The 26778-nt window shown below is 42.2% G+C and overlaps 1 protein-coding gene across 12 annotated transcripts in view; it reads left to right on the top strand.

Moving 5' to 3' along the window:
- The window catches only part of SECISBP2 (SECIS binding protein 2), a 39753-nt gene extending 16486 nt beyond the window's left edge, over positions 1–23267 (top strand). For 4 of the 12 annotated variants that reach the window (XM_036021453.1, XM_036021451.1, XM_036021456.1 and 1 more), the window contains 11 exons: positions 838–1046; positions 4083–4205; positions 5649–5738; positions 7023–7155; positions 11833–11999; positions 12645–12765; positions 14189–14345; positions 15009–15229; positions 21346–21500; positions 21789–22014; positions 22440–23267. In XM_036021453.1, the coding sequence (XP_035877346.1) occupies positions 838–1046; positions 4083–4205; positions 5649–5738; positions 7023–7155; positions 11833–11999; positions 12645–12765; positions 14189–14345; positions 15009–15229; positions 21346–21500; positions 21789–22014; positions 22440–22543 (1706 nt within the window). In that variant the 3' untranslated portion in view covers positions 22544–23267. The remainder of the gene's footprint in view (positions 1–837; positions 1047–4082; positions 4206–5648; positions 5739–7022; positions 7156–11832; positions 12000–12644; positions 12766–14188; positions 14346–15008; positions 15230–21345; positions 21501–21788; positions 22015–22439) is intronic. The other 8 variants (XM_028531473.2, XM_036021452.1, XM_028531475.2 and 5 more) reach the window with 5 other exon arrangements.
- The last annotated feature ends 3511 nt before the right edge of the window (positions 23268–26778 follow it).

Here is a 26778-nt window from a genome sequence, read left to right as displayed (position 1 = left end):
CAGTTATACTGTTAGGAAAACAGTTTTGACTTCGAGGATCCTGGGAGCCTCAGGCTACACTTTGAGAACTGCTGGTCTGGCCTGGCCTAAAAGTAATATATTCAGAGAGTGTTCAGTGGAGTCTGCTTTTGAAATTTTTATAAGTAGCTTGGCCTAACAGGAGACATTTTTACAAAGGTATTCCTGATTTATCCACAGGTGTGTTTTCTCTTGCATTCTCATGTTTGGTACAAAGACCTTCACTTTAGAGACTGCTTTAAGGATGTGTAGCTCTGTGGTGACAAGACCAGCCTGTCTGATGGTCTGAGGTAGCCACAGGCTGCTAAACGTGACCTGTCCATGTCCTGATGGCTGTCCTTTTGTTTTGTCTGTATATAGAGTTTCATGGGCACCTAAGGAGTAGTGTGGCTGTGATTGTGCCTGTGTCCTAAAAAGAAATAAATTTCCAGTTATTGTGATAGCTGAAGTCTAGTGACCTTTGGCTTCTGTTAAAGATACACATCAAGGTTAGTAGGGCGAACATTTGATCTTTAGCTCATTAATTCTGTGTGTTTGCCATGTGGACATAATTGAAGATTGCTGTTTTTTAACTGAACCACCCCTAAGTGAAAATCTGTTTCTAGGAAGATCAGTTAACCTAACAATTTAATTCAGCATGCATGATCCAAGGAAAACCAAGTTTGGTGAATATTGTAGTTTCCAAGAGGATGTTTTGACCAACAGCCTAAATTTAATTATGCTCTAAGTAAATTATCTCACACGATGCATGTTTGGAATTTCTAAGGAGTTTCTGTTTACGGCTGAGACTATTCCCCAATTGTGGTTATCTCCGAGCAGAGTTATCCTGGACGCCAATGGGTTATGTTGTCCGTCAGACGTTATCAACAGAACCGTCAACAGCCCCTAGAAATGTTACTTCTGTGATAAACCTAAAGACAGTTGTTTCATCAGCAGATCCTAAAAATGGTAGCATATCATCTTCACAAGTTTTATCTTCGGATTCTTCCTACAACAGAGAGAAACACACTGGCCATTCAACTAAAAAGGTATGTGTCACATTTGGATAATGTGGGTCCCCTGTACTGCTGGGTGGTCTTTTTTCCTTTTTCTCAAATCCTGACTGAAAGTGTTTCATTCTATACTGTGGTCAGTCATCTGAGTTGGTTGTGCTTGGACCTGGAAAAAAGAACAGGACCTCAGTCAAGGGATATAAGTAGTAGTTTCATATATGAGTGAGGATATATGTTTTAGACCAGTGGTCTTAACGTATCTGTGGACCATTTTGAATTTTTTAAAGGAGAGCCGCTGGCAGAAGTGTATGCTCTGGTGCTTCATTCTTTCTCCCAGTCTTTTGTCTACTGAATTTAAATTACTTTTACTGACTAGGGCACTAATTGCACAATAATTCAGTCCCAAATTTTTGCATTCATTTGATTTATGCTACCAATTCTTGGTTGATTGCAGCTTATATACTGCAAGATAGAATTTCAGAATTTATTTTTTCCTTTCAGGTCAAATCATTTTAAGTTATCATTTTAAACTGTCATTTTTATTGATCCCTAGACTTGTATCTTGAATAGCCTTTTTCATTGGTCTGGATTTTGTTCTTGATTTTCAGTGTTCTGATAATGGGGTCTGTCCAGAAGGTAACCAGCCATGTAATATGAAAAATAGAGACATTTATTGAAAGAGATACAAGATATAAGAAACATTTTATATAGGACAATGAAGCCTCAGTCTCCTTCAAAGTAGGTACCTTGGGACCTCACACAGTTCTCCCAGTCACCATCAGCTGCCCCATTGTATTTTCCTGAATCTCACTGATGTTCTGAAATCTCTTTCAAAGGTGATTTTAGTTTTGGGAAAAGCCAGAAATTACAGGGTGCCAAATCTGGGCTGTATGGTGGCTGAGTCACCTGAGTGATTTGGTGTTTTGCCAAAAAGCTCTGCACAAAATGTGATGCATGAGCGGGTACATTGTCATGATAAAGCTGCCAATCACCAATTGTTGCCCATAGAAGGCTTTCTGAATCATCTGGATAGTTTTTGCATAGGAATGGTTAAGTGTGATACAAAATTTGATGCAGATTCATTGTTCTACTCAGTCATTTTGAAGGCAGCGGCCACACATATGCATACTTAACTCAATGGTATCTATGGCCCCCACTGACTAGTACAGAGAAGTCATCATTGTTCACTTATGGGCATTCCAGTTCACTCTCCATGGCTGCCAGCTTACATGGATGTCATATAAACTGATCTCATTACATTAACAACAGCTGTACTGTTTCTGGACAGACCTTATATTCTTTGTAGGTTGAAATACAGCTGTATTTCTTCAGTGCAATGGTTTCCAGTCTTTTGAGGTATGAGGGTACTTTTTGATATCCCTAGTGTATCCCAAGTGTCATATCCTGCACAGATGGGAGCTGCGCGTTTATGCTTGGTTGATTAAGAGAATGTGTACAGGTGATGGTTATAGCAAGACAGCCCTGTATGCTGTTCTACACAGTTTTGTGCATTTGTTTGAGGACATAGGAGGTGCAAGTAAGACCCCATCTGAGTACACCCAGAGGCCATGGGCCCTGAGACCCCACAATCCTCTCAGTATCAGTGGCAAAGGGCTCTCTTGCTGCAGCAATCAAGTCACTCTCCAAAGTGGTTTTCTTTATAGGCAGTTAACACTGAATTAACGGATTTTTTATTTCCTAAGAATCATTTTAAAAAGGTGATAAAATGGAGATCTCCTCTAATCTTTGAACCTAGATTGCTTTATATTGTACATAGCAGGGATGATACGGGTCTTAATGACTTTCCCCTTTGAAACTTTCGGTGTTGTAAATTTTTATTACCAAAAGAATAAATATTGTGCTACAAGGATCTAATTATGGAAAAGGTCATCTTTCCCACAGCCCTTTGGTGCCCACAGGGAAGCCTGTATTAACAACCTGGTATGTATTCTACCTCAGGCTTCTGAAAACATAAACAAAGAGGGTTTTTTTTTTCCTTAACAAAAATGTGGTCATTGTATATACATTAAAAGTTGCCTTACCACTTAACAAAGTACTGTGGACAGCTTCTCCTGGTCAATAGAGAAACACTCGTTTTAATGGCCACTGAGGCTTTTAGCTGGGAAGGTGAGTTCCCATGGGGAATAAAGCAGGGCCCCAAACATAAAACGGCATCCTCTTCGGGCCCCATTCTGATGCAGAAGGACTAGCACTGTGCAGAGGGGTGCAGAAGCTGTCAGGAAGCAATTAGTGCTCCAAGGAGAATGTAGAGGGAGAGGCCAAATAGGAATGGGATGACTCTGAGCTGAAATGAGGGTGTAGTTTTAGCCTTGATCCAAGTGTGAGTGTGTGAAGGCCCTGAGGCCGTTGTGTTGGACCTGACTAAGGAAAGGTCAGGGTCTGTGGGAAGGGGTGAAGTCAGATTCAAGATGTCTAGGTTAGGCCCAGACATTCTAATTTGAAGGCTGTACAGGTGGTTCTTATGTGCAATCAGTTTTAGGAACCACTGGGTCCTGGCAATTGAAATGGCATGCCTGGATTAATAAAAAGACTTTAGGTCAGAATTAGTACAGTTATTAACATGGTCTCCTTAGGGTGAAAACCAGCTTATGTCTACATCTACCAGTTTCAAAATAATGAATGCAACAACTGTTTTCATCGATTTTTTTTTTCTTCACAATTATTCTCCTGAATGCTGGCTCTTTGGAAAATAGAGAATAAGGAGGCAAACTCTTACTAAAATCTCCATATAGTTATACAACTTGATATCTTTTTTTAAATTGTATTTGTTTATTTTTAGAGAGAGGGGAAGGGAGTGAGAGGAGAGGAGAGAAACATTAATGTGTGGTTGTATCCCACACATTGTGCCCCCCCACTAGGGACCTGACCCACAACAGAGGCATGTGTCCTGACTGGGAATTGAACCAGAGACTCCCTGGTTTGCAGGCCGGCACTCAATTCACTGAGCCACACCTGCCAGGGCAACAACTTGATATCTTGATTTTGTTCTCATACATGGAATTAAACATTCTGTTGAATGTCCCAAAAACCCATGGTTTTGTTTTGTTCTAGTCCAAAGCAACACAAGGTGGTGATCCTGAGCAAAATGAAGCCTCAAGAAAGAATAAGAAAAAGAAAGAAAAGTCTAAATCAAAATATGAAGTCCTGACAGTTCAAGAGCCACCAAGGATTGAAGTATATATTTATTTCTTCCCTTGTGTGGTATAATATATGGTTCTGTCTTAATAGAAATGTGTGTTCATACTGATTTTCTAAGAGAAGATCTTCAACCTTTTCTTCAATCATCATTCTCCTAGTGCTACAGAAGATAGCCATTATCTGTTGTCCTCACATCTTCATTTTTAGGTCCCAACACAGTACCTATCTCATAGCAGGCACTCAACAAATGTTGGAGTGAATGAATGAATTTGATCTAGACCAGGGGTGTCAGACTCATTTTCACCAAGGGCCACATCAGCCTCACAGTTGCCTTCAAAGGGCCAAAGTAATTTTAGGACTGTATAAATATAACTGCTCCTTAACTGTTAAGGAGTTGAAATTACATTTGGCCCTTTGAAGGCAACCTGGAGGCTGATGTGGCCCCCGGTGAAAATGAGTTTGATACCTCTGATCTAGAGACAAAGCTACATATATTAAAATCGAATAGTTTCTTTACCATAGTATTACTATTTACCCCTAAGCCTCTTCTTTACCTATTTTTTTTTAATCTTTGCTTTGACATGCTGGCTTTTGCAGGGCTTCCTTTTCTATCCAGAAATCTTATTATAATGTGCTTCACTAGAAAGAGAAATTTAGAATACCAGAGAGCCATTGTGGGCCCTGGTCACAAGAATGACATGGATATACAAAAGTGCTCTTTAAATTGTCATGGCTACTCCAAGAATGGCCCTGTCCTTGGCTCTGACCATGGTTTTCACAGGTCTACAGTACTAGTCTCAGCAGCCTGGCTCCTGGTGACCACAGAAAGGTCAGTGGTGTTGCCCAAATGCCTGGCTTGCCTAAGCCAAGGCTTTCTCACAAACCTGTGAGTTTGGAACATTTCCTTGAGATTAGTGCTGTGTTTGCAGACCTATGACCATGGCAGAGCATTATGGTTTGGGCCAGTAAAGAGTTCATATTTTTGTCTCTATTTCTCACATAACTTCTCCAAGGCACCTAAAATTTTGACAGAAGCATATAAGACATTTTAAAATGATATAAACACTGTTTAGAGACCCTTTACCCCTCTTTCTATTTTTTTAGCCTGGGATCAGCACACGTGACAGGACACTTACACCCTCTGGGTCTGGATTGGTGGGTTTCCTGATGCAAAGCCTAATAGAAGGAAGGGTGCTTGAACATTCTCATGCCATGGTCATTAGGGGCAGCTCTGTTTAACCCTTGGGGCCCCTGCTCTTGCTTTCTGGAGAGGGAGATTGGAACTGTGGTCTTTAAATTGGTTCTAATAGTAAAATTAAGCTGAAGCCCTTAGGTTATAATTTTTGAGTCTGTTTTATATCTCCTTGGAATACTTCTGTGGGAGCTTATTGTAGAAAATATGAACAAGGAGAAGGCTTCACTTGGGCATATTTGAGTCTCATGATTTATGAAGTGCTAAAGGGTGTGTGGTTTACTTAGGATGCTGAGGAATTTCCCAATCTGGCAGTTGCATCTGAAAGAAGAGACAGAGTAGAGGCACCGAAATTTCAATCTAAACAGCAGCCACAGGTAAATTTTAGAGTGAAACCACAATTGCTTTAGGCTTAACTTTTCCTGCTAAACTGAACTCTTGAGGAAAGACTGCTCTCCACACTTCTTTGTGTGTGGAAAACTGTGGTTTTGTTTTGATTTATTCCTTCATTGCAGGAGGACATTCAGTATGTTGAAGCAGAATTGCTTTTAAACTAAAACACTTTGTCACTTTTGTAATAAGACTGTTGATACCAAGCATTGCTATTATTAGAAAGGAGTGGAATACATATTGCCTATGAAGCTTTGATTCAAAGGAAAAAATAACAATTCAGTTTATTGAGGAAACAAGAATTCCTTTGTGAGGCAGTAATGTCTGACAGAGGGAAATAACAAGAGCCACCTAAATTTCACTCTTAAGTAGTCAGAACAACCTGAAGAGAAGATTGTCCTTGTACCTGCTGTGGATTGTCCTGCTGTGGATTCAGGAATGAACTTATGGTTATTATCTAAATGGGGAACTTGTATACTTTTTGGAATGTTCATTGTAAGTTTTTCCTGTCAGAGTAATGTGATTATTTTCACACTTGTGAAAAGTAAAATGCTAAACCCTTGTGTGAATTAACTTTGTGCTACTATGTTATAATTTGGACACTGTAGCCCACCTGTGCTGCAGTCCTCAGCCAGTGGGTTTTGGTGTCAGGGACGAACAGTAGACAGGAGAGAAGGTGCTAAAGCAATGAGGCAACCTGCCTGTACAGCCTTTTATACTGTCTCATAACTATGTTCACAACTATGTCAGAAGTACTGTTTGTTTAGAGTATATCAAACTTTGTGTCTAAATTTAGCCCTCAACTGCTGGATGTGATTTGGACTTGTGTTAATTTTTGGCTGTCTCTCCATGATTTCGTGGCATTTGTTTGGCTCACTTGGACAATTAGAATATGAATAGGGCCAATGAGGCAATAATACTGACCAATTAGCCTCACATACGACAAACTTTTGTAGCCAAAGACTTTATACAGGTGTTGGTTTCTTGTCTGTAGATGTGCACTACTACTCCTAGTGGAGATGTATACATAATTATAGGTGGTTTGATGTAAACCCAGTGTTGTGAAAGAAGAGGGAGGAAATCAATAACCACGGTAGAAATATTGGCAGATAATGTACGATTGATTGGGTTTTTCTCTTTTTAATTACATTAATTTTTAAGATTTTTATAGTCTCTAAATCTATTTTATCTTTAATTATATGACTTGTTTGTCATAAAACAAAAGCACAGTTTGTAAAATATTATAAACTTTTGATTTTTGAACTTTTTAGAATAATTTTAAAAGTGGTGGAAAGAAGAGCCAAATTCCAGTGCAGTTGGACTTGGGGGGGATGCTGACAGCACTGGAAAAGAAGCAGCACTCCCAGAGTCCAAAGCAGGCCTCCAAAGCAGTGGTGTTTTCAGGTAAAAGAGGTTTTAATCTTAAATGATTGTAAATCTTTTTCAGGTACACTCTTTGGTGATTTTTCTTTTGTAATCCAAAGTTATTTATAATCAAAACAGTATGGTACTGGAATAAGGATAGACACAGACCAATGGAATAGAAATGATAGTCTAGAAATAAACTCACATATGTATGGCCACTGGATTTTTGACAAGGGTGCTGAGTTCATTAAAAGAATAAAGAACAGTCTCTTAAAAATTGGTTCTAGGACCACTGGACTTCCAAATGCTAAAGAATAAAGTTGCACGCCTGCCTTACCCCATAAACAAAAATGAACTCAGAATGAATCAATGACCTAATTATAAGAGCTAAAACCATAAAACTCTTAGAAGAAGGCGGAGGTAAATTTTTATGAACTTGAATTAGATAATGAATTTTTAGATAGGGCACCAAAATTAAAGATATTTGTGTACCAAAGGACATTCTCAAGAACATGAAAAGACAAGTTACAGAATGGGAGAAAATATTAGAAAGTTGTATCTGCTAAGGGTTTAATATCTATATCTAATGTATAAGAACTATAACTCAACAACAAAGTATAAGAACTATAACTCAAAAAGTGGGCAAAAACACTGGAAAAGACATTTTTCCTCAAGAAGAAATACAAATGGCCAGTAGCACATGAAAAGATTATCATTAACCGTTAGAGAAATACAAGTCAGAACCTTGTGAGGTAGTTCTTCATACTTTGGTAGCTAGCTATAAGCAAATGCACAAAAATGACCGGCGGTGGCAAGGCATTGGGAAATTGGAACTCTTATACACTGCCGGTAGAAATGTAAAATGATGCATCTACTTTGGAAAACAGTCTGGTGGTTCTTCAGAATGGTAAATATAGAATTGCCATGGGACTAAGTAATTCCACTCTTGTTTATCCAAAATAATTAAAAATAGAGACTGAGACACTTGTATACCAGTGTTCATAGCAGTATTATTTATAATAGCCAAAAGGTGGAAATACCCCAAATGTGTATCTGATTGGATAAACAAAATGTGATTTATGCACACAATGGAATATTATTCAGCCTTGAAAGGGAAGGACATTCTGACACCTGCTACAACACGGGTAAAGTTGAAAACATAATGCTAAGTGAAGTAAGCCAGTCACAAAAGGAAACATATTGTATGATTCCATTACGTGAAATTTCTAGAAGAGGCAAATTAATAGACAGTAGTAGAGTAGAGGCTAGCAGGGATTGAGGGGAGGGTGAATAGAGAATTATTGTTTAAGGAGGACAGATTTTCAGTTTGGGAATGAAAAAGTTTTGGAAATGGATAGTGGTAATGGTTGTACAACATTATGAACACAATTGATGCCACTGAATTATGCACTTAAAAACAGTTAAAATAGTAGATTGTATGTTACATGTATTTTACCACATTTCAAAAAGTTATTTAAATATGGTTTTAAGAAGCAGATATGATGATACTGTTTACCTAGAAATATGATACATAAGTGCTGTGTACATTCCAAAGCTGCATCTCATAGAAGTGAATTACCTCTCAGTCCATGGGATACAGCTCATAACAGTGTTGACTTGGCTCTTATAATGTCATTTTCCCCTCTGAAATGTCTTCTGATAGCGCCAAGACAGTTATAATTGCAACATGTCAGGGAAAGAAATATGCACATTTACCACCATAGTCTTTTAAGTATATTTCCTCTTTCTGGGGCAGTTTCCTAATTTATTTTTAAAAGAAAAAGTAGGTAATCGAGGAAATGGTTAAGAAGCTTTTTTCTCCTGAAGTATTTTAAAGCAACTCATAGACATGTATTTTACCTGTGAATACCCTAGTTAGGATCTCTGATAGTTTTATTTTTAACTAAACCACCCGACCATCCTCTCATCTAATAATATTAATGATTATTTCTTGTTTGCATATTCTGTTCAGTCTATATTTGAGTTTTCTTCATTGTCTAAGCGATTTTGGTAATTTTATTTATATCAGGATCTACAGTTTCATGTATTACATGTCTGAGTAATTCTTATATATAGTAGTCCTCCTTTATCTATGAGGGATACATTCCAGGACTCCCTTCCCTATAGTAGATACCTGAAACCACAGAAACCATAGCACCAAACACTGTGTATACTCTGTTTTTTTCCTATATAATGCATACGGATGACAATTTTAAACTACTCTTGTGCTTTGGGGCCATTGAGTAAAATAAGGACTGCTTGAGAACAAACACTACAGTGCTGCCATCGCTGATCCGAGACTAAGTGACTAAGTGACTAACGGGTGGGTAGTACGTATAGTATGGATATGCTAGACCAAGGATTGATTCATGTCCCAGGCAGGACAGTGCAAGATTTCATCACACTGCTCAGGATGGCGTACAATTTAAAACTTACAAATTGTTTATTTCGGGAATTTTCCATCTAACATTTTTTGCACTGTGGTTGATCACAGGTAACTGAAACTGCAGGAAGCAAAACTGCTATTTTCAGGGGACTACTTTATACCAAAGCTTGGGACCACTGTCCTCCTAGATAGTCTTTCTTCAAATTGCTTTTCTCAACTCATCTTCTGTTTGGTAAAGGTCTATAGTGCTGTTATTGTGTATGAATGTTTTCAGACCAATCCAGGTGCTTTGGTGAAAGTTGAACCATCTTTTTATCCCTATAACAAAGTCTACTCTTTCTCAGTAAAGACTATTAATGTGTGATCTCATTGTTTGAGGACATTTCTGGTAGTTTGTATTTACGATGACCCTTTTGAAAAGTCTCTTGCCACCACTTTGTTGACACCACCTTTGCAGAAGTCGGCTGTTGGTTACCATACGCATATCTTCTAACTGTCTTATAAGGCCCTTATAAGAAACTGGTACTTTTCTTGTTGATTCTCTTGCATTTTTCACACATAAGTATATTTTCCCAGTTTCCATCATGTGCAGTAGGTAACACTCCCTCCAGTCAATGTGATTATGGTCACTACTTGATACTTCCATTGCATTCTCTGGTTCTGTTCTACTATCTTCACCTTATTCCTGTTCCCATGGGCAAGTCAGCTTTTCCTTGACAGTTAGCTTTGGGCTTGTTAAGTTTTTTGTTGTATTTAATCCTCACCAAAGATATGTTTATTGGGTGTTTTTTTTTGGTGTTGTGGGGAGACATTGAAATGAGAGAGAAATATCTATCAGTTGCCTCCAGTACATGCCCCAACCGACTGGGGATTGAACCCATGACCTTTTGGTGCATGGGACAGTGCTCCAGCTGACTGAGCAACTCTGCCAGGACCTTGTTAAGTATTTTTTTTTTTTGATGATGTGATCAGTCAGGTGTGGCTATAAGAGGAGACATAGGAGAAATTCAAGAAAAAACAAAGTTTATTATGCTCTCAAGTCCTGGAGACAGGAGGCATGGTGTGCAGGGCCACATGGGGAAGTACCAGGGTGGGCAGGAGGCAGAGGGCAAAATGGAGGGGAAGGTTTAGTCCAGAGCCTTTATTGGGATTTTTCCTCTGGAGACCCTTCTTCCCCAGGCCTACTGTTAGCAGAATGGAGAGTCACAGGGCAGTAGGGTGCAGGGTTGCAGACAGGAGTGACCAGTGCTGGTGGGCTTGGGTAGCAGATACTGCAGGAGCCTAGTTGAGGTCCTGAACTCACAGTTGGCATTAAAGATGGGGAGAAGAAGCAGATGTAGGCAGGGTTGTTACGGTGTTGTTTTCCAAGAACAGCTGATGTCAAGAGCCAAGCCAGTTACATGTACATTCTAAACATAATGGTAAGAGCACATTTCCACACGTAGCCAATTTCTGTGCCATAGCCAAGGCTAGAAATGGCACCGGAGCAGGGGCATAGTAGACACATTCTGCACTGTGGCAGGGATTCACACAGGAGAGAGTTAATGGATACACCTGATTAACAACATACTAATAACCTAAATTCCACACTTAAGAAGTTTGGGTAAATACATTTGGAAAAATATTGATGGTTGAAGCTGGACATAGTTTTTGCTGTTACACTGTTCTCTTTTCTTTGGTGTATGTTGGAAATTTTCTAATTAAAAGTAGGGGGGAGTATACACAAATGAACTGTTTCCTGGGAGGAAGAGTAAGGTGTAGAAAGTAGAGCAGAACCAGAGAATGCAGTGGAACTATTGAGTAGTGATCATAATCACATTGGAGGGATTTTCACCTACAGCACACGAGGGGATTTGGGAAAATAGATTTATTTGTGAAAAAATGCAAAACAATCAACTAGAAATGTTATAAGACTCTTAAAACATTACAAAATAAAAATTATGTATATGGTAACCAGTAGCTGACTTCTGCAAAGGTAGTATCAACTGAGAGTGGTGGAGAGAGACTTACTCAAAAGGATCATTGTAAATCCAAACTACCAGAAATGTCCTCAGTCAAAAAATAAGTTCACACATTAGTAGACTTTACTGAGAAACAGCAGGTTTCATTATAGGGATAGGAAAATGGTTCTTCCTGAATTAGTTGATGATTTTTTTTGGATTCCTACGAAAAAACACTTAAGTTACATGACAACCATTGCCATTTAGAAGAATGTCTCAGGGACAGTTTGATGAGGATGCGTAGGGTTGTGGGGACTGGTGGGATAGCATGAGTAGCCCCTGATTCCTGCAGGGAGCCCTTCCTGAGGCATGTGTCCTCACTTTTTGCAGTGGGGGCAGTTCCCGTTCTCTCTAAAGAGGCCACATCAGGGAAGAAGGGCCATCGCTTTAGCCAGATGAATACCCCACACAACCCCTTGGACTCCAGTGCTCCTCTGATGAAGAAGGGGAAGCAGAGGGAGGTCCCCAAGGCCAAGAAGCCTACCTCATTGAAGAAGGTGAGTGGTGCTGCATTTCAAACTGGGCACTAGAAAACCTACAGAATTACTTCTTTCAGCTCAGGTTTTAGTTTTTCATTTTCTAGAGGATGTGTTAGTGATTCTCTGAGAAATGATCCCTTACTCATCTAGTGACATAGTGGGTGGCCTCAGCTACTAGCTTGGGAAGGGAGCCATTTTTAAAAATACTTTGCATTGACGTGAACAGAAAACAAAAAATGGAAGGAGTTATATTTTCCTTATTCACTTGATACCCTCATCCTACTTGAGGGATCTGCCTGCTGTTCAGATTCAATGACCATTGGACACTTCCTGGTAGATACTCTATCAGGGCTGTTGCACGCCTGTGGAGTGTGGTCAGTCTCAGATGGGGAACAAGTGTCTTTTCTGGGGTCAGGTGACTGTCAAGCTGTACTGTTGCATCAGAACCCAGGCTGCATGTATCCTGCTCAGTGCACCTGAGTGAGGGATATGCTGCTCCTGAGCCAGCCCCCCAGGATGGGGTGGGGGGGCGGTCATGTTGCCACTGTGAAGGCATAGATGGGCACACTGCCAGTAAGCCAACCTTGAGTGGTTTATTTTGCAGAAGACCTTATTTGTAAGTATAGGTATTTAGGTATTTTAATCATTTATTCAATTTTAAAGATTATTTTGAAAGAACGGGAGGAGAGAAAGCTGCAGCGTCTCCAAGAAAATGCTGTGAGCCCAGCAGTTGATGATATGCAAGATGTAGAGAGTGGTGGTGATGACCTGGCTCTCGAACAGGGTGAGCCTTTAGTTACTTAGTTCTTTTGGTTGCGTCTTAAAGAATCCTTCAGTGGGGCAACTGTGTGCAGCAAACCACCCAGAATTCTGCCAGCCTCTGGCTACTTTGTGGTAGAAGCAAAACAGCGTTGAACCCTGAGAATGCAGACCTTTTTAGACTCAAACTTGACAGTAAGAGGATGTCCACATGGACAGTGGGCTTGTGAGGGACAGGGGATGAGGCCCCTGAGTTTCATCTGTATGGCATTAGATGGTCCTTGCAACTTGAAGCAGCTTTGAGAACTTACCCCACTAATTGCAAAGCTGCTTCCTATGAGTGCAAATACAGTATCTTAAAAAGAAAGTGTTTAGTAAACTTTTTGTTGAATGATACACTCAGGAAAGTGCACAAATCCTAAGGATATAGCTTGAAGACTTCACAAAGTGAACACAGCACTAACTTGAGGAACAGAGCAGCCCTACTGTTCCTGGTGTCTCAGCCCAAGGCCTGGCCTCAACCACAGCTGCACTATTGGGCCTTTGGGCTTCCTTCCCAGGGCATCTTGCAGTGGGTGCCCCCTGGCCAGCAGTATGACTGTGGCCCATAGGGGCAATTCCCAATTGTCATTGCTGCACAGAGTCTAGTTGTACAAACGTGCCATGGTGCCATTAGATGCAGAATCACTGAGGTGTGTGGAGGGTATGGGCGCTCCCTCCTACTGGCATTTCCCTGGGTGGACTGCAAGCTTGGGTCCATGCTGTCCAGCCTCAGAGGCTCCTGCCAGTGGCTTTCAGGTGTGTTACCAGTTCCACCTACAGTGGGGAGAGGTCATCTCGAAAGACATAGTCTTTATTGTGTCTGCCATCCTGGTTAGTGTGTGTGCTCCTGAATTCCTTCTCTGGTGAGCTAATACCTCACTTGCACTCTGGAAATCTCTAGAAGGAAACATTTGTGGACTGTAGCAATTACTGAATCCTGTCTGATGTGTTTAAACACACCCCTTGAGGGGGCTCTTATAAATTAGATATTATAGTTTAGCTCTTATTTAAGGATTATTTGATAGAAGAATAGTCTCAAGCATATAAGTGCAAAAAATTCAGAACACATCCTGTTTTTAACACTTCCTGATAGGTACTTCAGATTAAATTAAAAAATTACAATATAAATTTAATTTACTGGACCACATACTTAAAAATAGTTAAAATGGTAAGTTTTATAAATATTTTGCCACAGTAAAAGTAAATAACTGGGTTTAGGAAGACACTTCCAGGCAGAACAGAAAGTTGCCAGGTTCTTCTGTTGTTCCAAAGTCATTCCCATCACTCTGCTGCCAACTGTGGTGCTCAGCAGCTGTGTTTGAATGAGGAGGGTATGGGTTGCATCTGGCTGCTCTGGTGACAGTGCTGTGCGAGACGCCGTGGGCCATGACTTTTTTCCTGTGAAGGTCCAGGGAAAACAGAAGTGTCATTGTGCTCCACTCCTGCGGTAGAGAGCAGCTCAGAAGAGCCACTGGAAACTGAGATCGATAAGGAGGCAGCAACCTGCTACTTGGTCCCTGAAGGTGCCAGCTGCCCCAAGATCCACAGCCGGAGATTCAGGGAGTGAGTGAGCTCTTAGGGGATGGGAGGGGGTGCTATTCTTGCTCTGGCCTTAGGTATGAGAGTTGTCTCACCCCGATGTGCACAGACTGGAAAGCGGAGAGCTGGGCCCATGTTTTTATCCTTCCGTTAAAAGTGGCCAGGTACTTAGTCATACCACTGGTCAGGGCTACTGAATCTGCTTCTATGAGGTCTGTCATCCTACTGATGTGATGGCAGAGGTGCCTATAAATCCAGGTTTCCGGTTGGGAATGACTGGTAAGTGACAGTACATGACATTTGGGTTCCCTTTCATGATTTAATTTCTCCATATAATTTCTTAGGGAGCTCTTCCCCACACCACACTTTTCTTCCAGGGCAGAGTCTCCAGGTGTTTTTGGGAAGAGAGGTGCACAGGGAATGGCCACAATAGGGGCACACTTGGCAAGTCATGGTAGAGGAGGGGGTGTAGAGCTTCTATCCCTTGTAGGTGGCAGTGTAGGAGGGTGCTAAAGTCCTTGCCTTTTATTAAATCAAGTCAGGAACCCAACTTTTGATTAGTATTGCTCGTCAAAGTATGATTTCCTGAGTGGGGCTGTGTCATCTGCATTTCTCTTGAGGTGGGATGTGAGCAACCTGCAGTGTCACAGTCAGCAGAAAGCTGATGTCATCTAACGTTGCTTTTAGTTATTGCAGCCAGGTGCTCAGTAAAGAGGTGGATGCCTGTGTTACGGATCTGCTGAAAGAGCTGGTCCGTTTCCAAGACCGTATGTACCAGAAAGATCCCGTCAAAGCCAAGACCAAACGCCGGCTGGTGCTGGGGCTGAGGGAGGTGCTCAAACATCTGAAGCTCAGAAAGCTGAAGTGTGTCATCATCTCTCCCAACTGTGAGAAAATACAGTCGAAAGGTAATGGTGCCTTGTTGACCCCGGTACGTTGCTTACTATGCCTCAGTCAGCAGTGAGGCATGGGCAGTGTTTCCTTTTAGTTGAGTAATTTGCTTCTGGTGTTTATGTGCCTACCACATGCCTCACTCCGTGAGGCAGCCAAGCCCCTATAGTCTTCATGGCATAGTTCTAGCCAGGCCCTGCAGGCCTCTGGTAGCAAGAAAGTATGTGTTCCATTATACGGCTTGCTGGGCGTGGCATTGGTTTGCATTGGAGCAAGAGAGGGCCAATGTCACTTACACCACAGAGGTTTTGTGACTGGCAGCCAGGCAGTGAACTTCTGTCCATTTCGTTTTGTTTTTTTAAATATATTTTATTGATTATGCTATTACAGTTGTTCCATTTTTCCCCGCTTTGTTTCCCTCTACCCTGCACCTCCCCTCCCACCCACCTTCCCCCCTACCCCTTTAGTTCATGTCTATGGGTTGTACATATGAGTTCTTGGGCTTCTACCTTTCCCATACTATTCTTAACCTTCCCCTGTCTATTTTGTACCTACTATTTATGCTACTTATTTCCTTTACCTTTTTCCCCATACCCATCATGTGATCTCCATTCTTGTGCTATTGTTCCTGTTCTAGTTGTTTTTTTAAAATATATTTTATTGGTTATGCTATTAGAGTTGTCCCATCCCCCCCCTTTATTCCCCTCCACCCTGCATACCCTCTCCCACCCACATTTCCCCCACCTTAGTTCATGTCCATGGGTCATACATATAAGTTTTTTGGCTTCTACCTTTCCTATACTATTTATAACCTCCCCTTGTGTATTTTGTACCTACCATTTATGCTACTTATTCTTGTACTTTTTCCCCCATTTCCCCTTCACCTCTGATAACCCTCCCTGTATCTCCATTTCTGTGATTCTGTTCCTGTTCTAGTTGTTTGCTTAGTTTGTCTTTGTTTTCCTTTTTTTTTTTTTAAGGTTCAGTTGTTGATAGTTGTATTTGTTATCCTTTTACTGTTCATATTTTTGTTCTTCCTCTTTTCCTTAGATAAGCCCCTTTAACATTTCATGTAATAAGGGCTTGGTGATGATGCACTCCTTTAATTTGACCTTATTTGGAAAGCACTTCATCTACCCTTCCATTCCAAATGAGAGCTTTGCTGGATAGAATAATCTTGGATTTAGGTTCTTGCCTTTCATTACTTTGAATACTTCTTTCCAGCCCCTTCTTGCCTGCAGGGTTTCTTTTGAGAAATCAGCTGGTAGTTTTAATGGGAACTCCTCTGTAGGTAACTGTCTCCTTTTCTCTTGCTGCTTTTAAGATTCTCTCCTTCTCTTTAATCTTGGGTGATGTAACTGTGATGTGCCTTGGTGTATGCTTCCTTGGGTCCAACTTCTTTGAGACTCTCTGAGCTTCCTGGACTTCCTGGAAGTCTATTTCCTTTGCCGCATTGGGGAAGTTCTTCATTATGTTTTCAAATAAGTTTTCAATTTCTTGCTTTTTCTCTTCTCCTTCTGGCACTCCTGTGATTCAGATGTTGGAACATTCAAAGTTGTTCTGGAGGTTCCTCAGCCTCTCCTCATTTTTTTGTATTCTTGTTTCTTCATTTTTGTTCTGATTGAATGGTTATTTCTTCCATCTGGCCCAAACTGTTCATTTGAGTCCCAGTTTTCTTCCCACCACTGTTGGTTCCCTGTACATTTTCCTTTATTTCACTTTTCATAGCCTTCACTTTTTCCTCTATTTTGCAACCATACTCAACCATTTTTGTGAGCATCCTGATAACCAGTGTTTTGAACTGTGTATCTGTAAGCTGGCTATCTCTTTATTGCTTAGTTATATTTTTTCTGGAGCTTTGATCTGTTCTTTCTTATCAGCCATATTTTTTTGTTTCAGCACACCTGTTATATAGTAAAGGGCAGAGCCTCAGGTATTCACCAAGGAGGGGCAACCCATGTTGGTGTGTTATGGCACTGTATGTGGGGGATTGGTCAGAGAGGGAACAATGCTGCTTGCTCAGCTATCAGCTGGTTTTCAGTCACTTCCTCTGATACCCACAAATTGGGCCCTTCTGGTGCTAATTCCTGAATGGATTTGTGTACATTCTGTGACCCTGTGGGTCTCTCCAACAAACTCTCCTGTGAGTCTAGAGTTTCTCCTGCTGCCTCAACCACCACATGTTTTTTCAGTCAGAAGTTTTGAGGCTTTATTTCCCCACAGTGGAACCCTGGGTTGTGTGGTCTGTCTTGCTCCCCAGTTGTTCTGTCCATTTTTTCCACACACAAATGTGGGACTGTCCACTCCACCAGCCACCACTTCTCCCAGTCTGGCAGCTGCCACTTTGCCCTTCCTGGTCCTCCAGCTCCGCCTTGGCTGCCCATCTCCACTCCTCCTACCAGTCTGGATAATGTTTCTTCTTGAACTCCCTGGTTGTCAGACTTCCATACAGTTCAATTTTCTATCAATTCTGGTTGTATTTTGTTTTTAAATTTGTTGTTTGTCCTTCTTTTGGTTGTGCAAGGAGGCACAGTGTATGTACTTACACCTCCATCTTGGCCAAAAGTCCTTATTTTATTTTTTTAAAGATTTTATTATTTTTAGAGAGAGGGGAAGGGAGGGAGAAAGAGAGAGAAACATCAGTCGGTTGCCTCTTGCACGCTCCCAACCCAGGACCTGCCCAGCAACCCAGACATGCGCCCTGACCTCTAACTTAACTGGTAACCTTTTGCTTTGCAGGATGGCACCCAATCCACTCAGCTGCACTGCCCAGGTCCTTATGTCCCATTTTAAATTTCCTGGTTCTGTCTGTGATGAACTCCTGTGCCTGCTCCCTCATTAAAGATGTGGGTTTGTCCAAGCACTTGGCTGTCTTACTAATGCCATAAGTTTGGTTCTGTTTTGTGGGATATGAAATGCTGGTGAGGTGATTGACAGTGAACCTCTGTATGTGACCTCTCTCTAGTGGCCCTTGGCTTGTCCATTATATGTCCTCCTTGGACTTTGCAATAGGCAAACTGGTAGTCAGGAGCAGAACATCACTGTAGACATCAGCCCTCCATGTATGTGCCTGGACATTCACTCTGCTTTTCCCATCGCACTCCTTTGTCCAGCTGTGACAACTTCAGTTCAGTGGAATTTCCTTACTTGTCTGCAGCCCCCAGGGGCCCAAGAACAGTAGTGAGATGTGCTCAGTTGCCAGCCTAGCAGTCTCGCCCATCTTAGCTTGGGGCAGGGTCCAGTTTTCCCTGTCGTAATGGGACATCTGGGGCTGAAGGAGGACCTCTCCTTCTTTTGTGCATTTACATGTTTAAAAAACAAACAAAAAAATGGGCATGTTTGTATTTAGTCAACAGTCCTCTGTGCCAGAGAACTGAGCTCAGATTTTACTGATAAGCATCTTGAGGATTTGTTATGCATTTAAAACACATTGTGGTCACGTGGACACCCTCTGCCTGACACATACCAACTCCCAGAAGGAAGTTGGTCTCAGCATAAACCTCAGAGTTCCCACAAGCAGCACTGGCACAGTAGCCACTCTGACCAGATAGGGAGCCCTCTCTACACCTAACTTTTGTTGTCATCCAAGGTCCAACTGCACAACCAGGTCTATATAGGGACAGCAGCAGTCAGCTGGCTGGGTTGATCTTTTCTGCCCACTGCTGAACTTGCATTCGTGATCAGCCCAGCTGGACATGAGGCATAGAAACCCTGGAAGGACAGAAGACTCAGCTGTCATTTAGAGGACTCAGGCAGTCTCTGGTGGTAACTTGTAATTATATTCATATCTTTCACCCTATCTCTGCCTGCCTCCCCTTTCCCCAGCCTACCCAGAACTGGTGGTTTTCTTTGGCATTTATATCCCCAGGGGTTGTCTCTTTATATTCTTCTGGTAGATCTGGAGTAGGGGTGGACAAATTAAAGGATGTGGGGCTTAGAAATTAATGCCCAGATCATCAGCTGCAGAATTGAGTTTCTAGTTTGCACAGCGTCAGAGGATATGCACTAGGGAAGTTCCTCTCTTGAAAGGAAATTCAGTAACCATGTATTTAGTTCCCAGAGGGTAAGAGGTATTGGGGAATCTTTTCATTTCATGCAGGTGTTGTATGTCCTTATAGAAGAGGTCTGCATGCGGAGGGAAGGAGCGTGTGACACATGCTGTGGTCCTTCTAGATGCTAGGTTAAAACACCTCACTATATGAGGGGTGGGATCCATTATTTTATTACTTTCTTTTGAGAGGTGAATCCCTCATATTCCTCCAGCTGCTCAGAAGCAGCCACTGTTGCCAGATTTCTATGTATTATTGATAGTCCATGTGTATCTGTAAACACTGTGTGTGTGTGATCTGGCCTCCTGGACCCGTGTGTACCTTGTTTTATAGTTTCAGTGTCTCCACATCCTTTCATTACACTGGTACATACAGATTATGTTGCTCTTGAAAGACTGCACAGTCCCATATGATGGGCACATCAGTTGTTTTCAGACTTCACACCTGTCAGTGACTTAAACACTATTGTTTATTTGTGTGAACATCTCTGTAGGTTCCATATGGAGAATGGAAGGCCATGTGCATATATAACAGTGCTGTGCCTAACATCTCTAGAGACACCATGGCCCCCATAGGCTGAGTGCACCCCCTCCTTGCCCCACTGACTTGAGAGGGAGGCTGAGCATCTTTTCACTAGTTTTAAGGGCATGGTATTTTCTGCTGTTGGTTCATATTATTTGCCCATTTTTCTTTTGGGATGTTGATTTTTTACATAGATACTATATTTTTTAAAAACAAGGAAGTTAACCCTTTTTGTTGAGTGATAAGTGTTTTTCTGGTTTTTCAGTAGCCTGTTTTCTTTTCACCTTTTTTTTTTTTTTTTGACCATACAGGGAGTAGATGTGTATGTCAGTATTTTTTATTCCTATATTTTTATCACATCTAGGTTTTATATCAGTCCTTGTCCTTCCTCCTCCCAGGGGATTAAACTTTCCTTAATTCTGATTTTTTTCCCCTGTTCACCATGTTTTCATATTTGTTTATGTAGCATGTATTTCAGTCTAAGATCTTTGTAGAGGCTGGCCCAATTGTCCTTTCTCCACTGCTTTGAAATGATCTTCCTCATATGCTCAAGATCTGCATACTTGGGTCATTTCTGGACTCTCTGTCCTGTCACCTGCATTCCCTTATTTGCATTCTTGTAGCTGTATAGCACACTTGTTTTTTGTTTGTTTTTAATATTTTTTTCATTTATATTTTGAGAGAGAGGTCAAGAGAGGGAAACATCAATGTGCAATACTGATTGGTTGCTTCTCGTATGCTCCCAAACAGGGACCTGGCCCACTACCCAGGCATGTGCCCTGACTGGGAATCACACCAGTGATTTTTTGATTTGCAGAACAACACCAACCCACTGAGACACACCAGTCAGGGCTGTAGCACACTTTTAATGTCTGACGATGCTAGCCTGATATTTTCCTTTTTCAAAATGCTCTTTTTACTTGTGTGTTTTTCCATATTTTTTTAAAAATCCATTTGTAGTGAGTCATAGTGTTTCAAAGTTTTAGATTGATGTAGAATCAGTATGTTACAATTTTGGATCATCCTGTCCAAGAGCAGAGATGACTTTTGTTTGTTTTAATTTTCTGTTGTGTTTTAATACCATGTTGAAGTTGCTCTGTAAATCTGTCGTGTGTCCTGATAAATTGATTCCTGCCTGTTGTAATCTTGTGATAGTTTTCATGAGTAGAGTCATTTCTCTATCATGTGTTCTAGGGAATCTTACAAATTCCCATCTGTAAGTGGAGTATTGTGTGAAGACACAGGAAGCAATACATGAGGAAGTTAGAACAGTGGCCTGGCATTTAGTGAGCGTTTCGTAAATATTCCTAAGACTTTATTAGGTGTAATGCCAGCTGGTGACTCAGTGTAGACATGTTTCATTACACTAAGGAATGGTCTTTTGTGTGAATTCTTCCACATGGCTGAGAGGAATAGTGTACTTGTACTGCAATGACGTGTTTTCTCCTGGTAACATCTGGCACAGGCCACTGACTGGAATAAAGAAGGTATCTGGAGAGTATTGTTTGTAGCAAAAGCCCTTCCAACCAGTATTCCTACCATGTTTCCTTATTCTTGGACAGGTGGGTTGGATGACACCCTGCATACCATTATCAATTATGCCTGTGAACAGAACATTCCCTTCGTGTTTGCTCTCAACCGCAAAGCTCTGGGGCGCAGTTTGAACAAAGCTGTTCCTGTCAGCGTTGTGGGGATCTTCAGTTATGATGGAGCCCAGGTGAGTGGGGAGGAGGCTCCAGCCTATCAGCATTGCTTGTGGGAGGGAGATAGTAGAGATGGTGTAGTCCACAGACAGAGCCCAACAGAGTCACTCAGCCTCAGTGGACTTCCGTTTCTGTAATAGTATGGAAGGAAGTGTGATTCCAAGTTTAGCTCTGGAATTACTACTGCCACAGCGGTGCCGTAGACACCTTGTTCTCTCAGGGTGGCAACTTAGGCAGTTGTCAGCCTTCCCTATGTAGGGTGCCCTTGTGGTTTGCAGGAGAGCCCTATCTTCTGTGGTCAGGGGACATTACCTGTGCACTCACTTCTGTCCAAGGACCAGTTCCACAAGATGGTTGAGCTGACGATGGCTGCGCGGGAGGCATATAAGACCATGCTGGAAAATGTGCACAGGGAGCTGGCAGAAGAGCCTGGGTCGCAGGCCCCAGCCAGTCTACCTGCACAGGGCACCAGCTGCTCAGCAGAAGACAGTCCTCTGGCTTCTCCCAAGACAGAAGAACCATACTACAGTGAGTGCTGGGGAGGGTCTGAGTCTGGGCAAAGTATCCTTCAAGTCTTTGTGGACTTTGATTAAAGAGCCCAGGTGCCTGGGAGAGCAGCAGAGCCACTCTGCAATAGCACCAGATGTGGAAGGCCCAGTTCAGTCCTGTCCATTGTTTGAGAGGTGTTCTCAGACTGCTCGTCAGATGGCCTCCAGAGAGAGGGGTGGCTGCAAGGAAAGCTGTATCCTTGGCAGAAGGTTGATAAGGTCACCAAATGCTGAGGTGTGATTGATAATGCTCACTACTGGGGTTCAGGAGTGCATTGGAGATGGTGGGTTGAACCCATGCCAGACCCCACCTAGGGGACTGAGCCGCTGAACAGTACGCTTCCCACTAGAGACTGTTCTGACTGCCCCTGCCTATTCATAGTTGTGCCACTTCCTCATTTACAGTTGAAGTCTGGAGAAAACATCTGGAAGCATACAGTCAGTGTGCCCTGGAGCTAGAAGAATCGCTGGAGTCTTCAACCTCTCAGATGATGAACCTGAATTTATAAGAAGAGTTTTTTGGTGTTTGTGTATTTGGGGTAAGGAGTTTTGAACAACTTTGTGTTCCTTCTTAGTTCTTTGTTGATCTAATGTATTTGTAATGTGTTTAATTGGGACATTAGCAGCATGGAGGGCACAGGAAAGCAGCCTTTGTAACATTCATAGTGCAAGTCCCATGAACAAGCACCCGGCATGCTGACTGAACCTTTCCTAAAAGCCCTCTGAGCACACTGTGAATCTGGAAAACACTGGAAAACGTGGTACTCTGAGTCTTCTGCTGCTGAGGAAACATCCTGTCCATTGCAGAAGAGCTGAGCCAAGTTAGTTTGTGGACAACGGGAGCAATGTGGCTGATGTCCTCTTTGTCATGGTGATGCAGCCCTGCAGGGAGCCAGCGTTAGAGCAGGAGGGAGGAAGGGCCCCTCCTTAGGACATGGCCTTTCAGCAGGAAGATTGGAGGGTTTGCTAAAATGAGCCTCAAAAGGAAAATCAGTTTTCTAACTTGTGGCCTTTGACATGAATTATTTCTTTTAGTCTTTATTTTTCATAGAAACAATGTATATTGAAGTTCCTAAATTTCAGTTTTGATAATCTACATCTCTTTTTTTGTAAATGAATATATTCTGAATGTGGTTTCTATCTCAGAAGCCAGGAGACAAGCATTACTTTCCTATTTTCCTGTAAGAGGGCTTATTTATTTTGAATAAAGAGTGATTATTTAATTTCTCTGGAGACTGGTTATCTAGTCATTTGGTTTATCCCTGGTTTCTTTCTTACCTAGTTCTTTCTTTGTCCTGAATTGTGCATTCTGGCCTTTGAATGGAAGGGGACTGAGTAGGGAGAGGTTTACTATGCCCAGACCTCCTGGGGCTGGAAGTAGCAACTGCTGAGATCCCAGACCCTCAGAGATATGGCATCACTAGACCCTGCCTCAGACCACCTGCTTGCATGCTTGTCACAGAGGAAATGGCAAGATTGGAGTGAGTCTCATTGGTTTGTGCTTGTCAGGCAGACAGTCTATGGGTGTTGACTTTGAAAATACTGTTAGTTGAATTTAGTCATGCCAAATACTGTATCTCTGAGAGGTAAGCAGCCTTTCATGAGCAAATAAGAGTGAAATAATGAGACAGAAATGGTAACCTGTGTGGCCAGGGCTAACAGTATGACCAGAGATTATGTGTGTGAACACCTACCTCTCCTGTCACCTGTGACTCTTGTTATTCCCAGTATGTGCCCTGCCTCTCTGAACATATTCTGAAGTGTTGAAATGGGGACATAGGATCTGGTTGACTAGCTTCTAACTTTCAAGCCCTGAGTCCTGTCCATGAGTTTCTGTCTCTGGACTGCCAGGTCCTCCTTAATTGTCACACAGTGTGACAATTAAGAAACAGGAGGGATATCTACTGCAGAGGTCCCCCACTGAGAAACAAGCATCAGGAATGTCTTTCCTTCCCTCTCCTTTATATCAAGAGGTAGCCAATCAACCATAGCAGGTTTGAAAATAGGAGATTATTTGAGAATAAAGTTTCTAAAATTAATTTATAGGGAGAAAATGAAATAGCCTTTCAGCTGCACCAAGCAGCCTAGAATTGTAAAACTGATAAATCAAAAAATCATTAAGAAATAGACTTCTGGTCAAGATGTCAGAGTAGGTAACCTCTGAAATCACCTCCTCCTGACCAAAATTACAACTAAATTATAGAAGTACCACCACTGACAACCATCTGAAGACTAGCTATACAGAAATCCTATGACAAAGAATATAAAGAAGAAGCCACATCAAGACTGGTTGAGGGGTGGAGATGTGGACTGGGGAGGTCCCACACACAGTGTGACAATTAAGAAACAGGAGGCATATCTACTGCAGAGGTCCCCCACTGAGAAACAAGGGGTCCTGCCCTTACACCAGGTGTCCCAGCCTAGAGTACCCAGAGCCAGGAAGAGAAGTCCCTATAACATCTGGCTGTGAAAACCATCAGGGATTCTGTCCAAGAAAAAGAGCTGCCAGAGATGAGATGCTGCCCTTAAAGGGGCCACACACAGAATCACTTGCTCACAAACTCCCTCTAAGTACCAGCACAGGGGCAGCAGCTTGAAAAGTGCCTGAGACATATGGGGAAGAACTAAATTGACATACTTTAGGACAGTGGCTGAAGGGGTAGGGATTGGGCACCTTTCTCCAAAGATAAGTCCTGGCAGACACCACTGTTGAACTCTCCCACCCAGCTGGCCCAGCTAAGGTGGGCACCAAATCTGTGCTTTCTATTAACCTAACACCATTCACCCCTCACTGGTGATTCCCTGAGACCTTGTTCCATCCAATCTGCTTGCCTGGCCCAAGCGTCTTCCAGTGGCTACTCCACAAAATCAGCTCATCTCAGCTTGTGTTGTGGACTTGCCCCCAAATCTACAAACCCCACAGGAGTGCTATAGTCTTGTGCTGCAGATTTTCACAAATGTCTACAAATCCCACACAAGTGGCAGCTGCCCCAGAACTCTAGACAAGCAGTGGCAGGCCTCATCACGCACTGTAGCTTCTGACAAGTGGCCCCAAGCCCAGCACAAATGGTGATCAGTCTCAGCTTGCACTGTAACTCCCAACAGTTGGCCCCAAGCTTGGCACAAGAGGCACCTGGTCTTGGTTCTCAGCATAGCCTCTGCCAAGTACCTCCAAGCCCAGCACAAGTGAAAATCAAACACAGATCACTTTGTTGCTTATATGCCAAGTGACCCCAAGCCTGGCACAAATGGTAACTGACTTTGGCCTGCACTGGGGCCCCTCCCAAGAGGCTCTAGAGGGTACCAGTTCCACAACTGACACACCTGAAAGGCAGCGTCAGCTGGCATCAGAGCCTACATCATGCAGACAGTCCCCACATAACTACAGCTGGTCCAGTGTAGTTATAGCCAGCCCTCACAGCCAGTCAGCTGAAGAGTCAGCTCCATCCACTGATTTACCAGCAGGAACTGAGGCCCAACACAACCTACACAGAGGACAACCCTGGAGCACCAGGAAGACTGACTGACACTGAGCCCTACAGAACACCTACATAAGGCCGCTCTGTCAAGACTGGGAGATGTAACAGATCTACCTAATACATAGAAACAAACATGGAATTGGCCAAATGAAGAGACAAAGAAACATGTCCCAAATGAAAAAACTCCAGAAAAAAATACTAAATGAAATGGAGATAAACAATCTACCAGATAGAGTTCAAAACAGTGTTTATGAGAATGCTCCTTGAACTATAGGAGGATAGATGAACTCAGAACATAAACAAAGAGAAAACATGTCAAATGAGATAGAAAACATAAGAACCAGTCAGAATTGAAGATATAGTAACTGAAATGAATACACTAGTGGGAATGAACAGCAGATTAGATGAAGCAGAGAATTGAAGCAGTGGTCTAAAAGACAGAGTAGTAGAAAATCCCCAATTGGAACAGCAAAAAGAAAACAAATTTTTAAAATGAGTCTAGTGTAAGGGAACTCTGGGACAATGTCAGGTGTACTAGCATTCACATAATAGGAGTCCCAGAAGGAGAAGAGGGGAGGGAAAGGGTTTGAAAATCTATTTGAAGAACTATAGCAGCTGTGGTGGTTAAGAATACGGAGGCAGGAGTGCATTTCCTTACTTTTTGACATTAGAGGGTATTCCACGTATGTCCCAGTCCTAGAATCAGCCATTTTTCTAAGGAATCTTTGTTTCATTTATTGAAGAGTGGTATTAGAAACTAAGATCTCCTAGTCAAGGAGGCATAGGTGAATATGGTTTGCCTCCTCATATAACCACAGCAAAAATTACAACTAGGTGACAAAAGAAAAATAACCCAGAATCATCAGAAAATCAAGCTGTATGGAAGTCTGATAACCAAGGAATTAAAGACACCTTCATCCAGATGGGTAGGAGGGGTGGAGACACAGAAACACGTGGAGAGGTGAGGAGATAGAGAGAAGCATGGAGACATGGAGAAGTACAGAGACGTGGAACGGGGGATCCCACACCTATGTGTAGTAGATAAAAATCAGGAGGGATACCTCAGGAGTGAGAGATCCCAGCCTCATACCAGACCACCCATCTCAGGATTCCAGTGCCAGGAAAATAAGTCTCCATAATTTCTGGCTGTAAAAACCAGTGGAGGTTAGGGTGGCATAAGAAATTGAGGGATTCTCAGGAATCTCCTCTTAAAGGGCCCGCAATGGACTTTGGACTTACACAGATTCACTCCCTCTGGGCTTTAG

The sequence above is a fragment of the Phyllostomus discolor genome, chromosome 3 (genome assembly GCF_004126475.2).
Source record: "Phyllostomus discolor isolate MPI-MPIP mPhyDis1 chromosome 3, mPhyDis1.pri.v3, whole genome shotgun sequence".
In the NCBI taxonomy this organism is placed as follows: Eukaryota; Metazoa; Chordata; class Mammalia; order Chiroptera; family Phyllostomidae; genus Phyllostomus; species Phyllostomus discolor.
The sequence above is the reverse complement of the archived record's forward strand: the minus strand, read 5'-3'. Positions and strand labels throughout refer to the sequence as shown.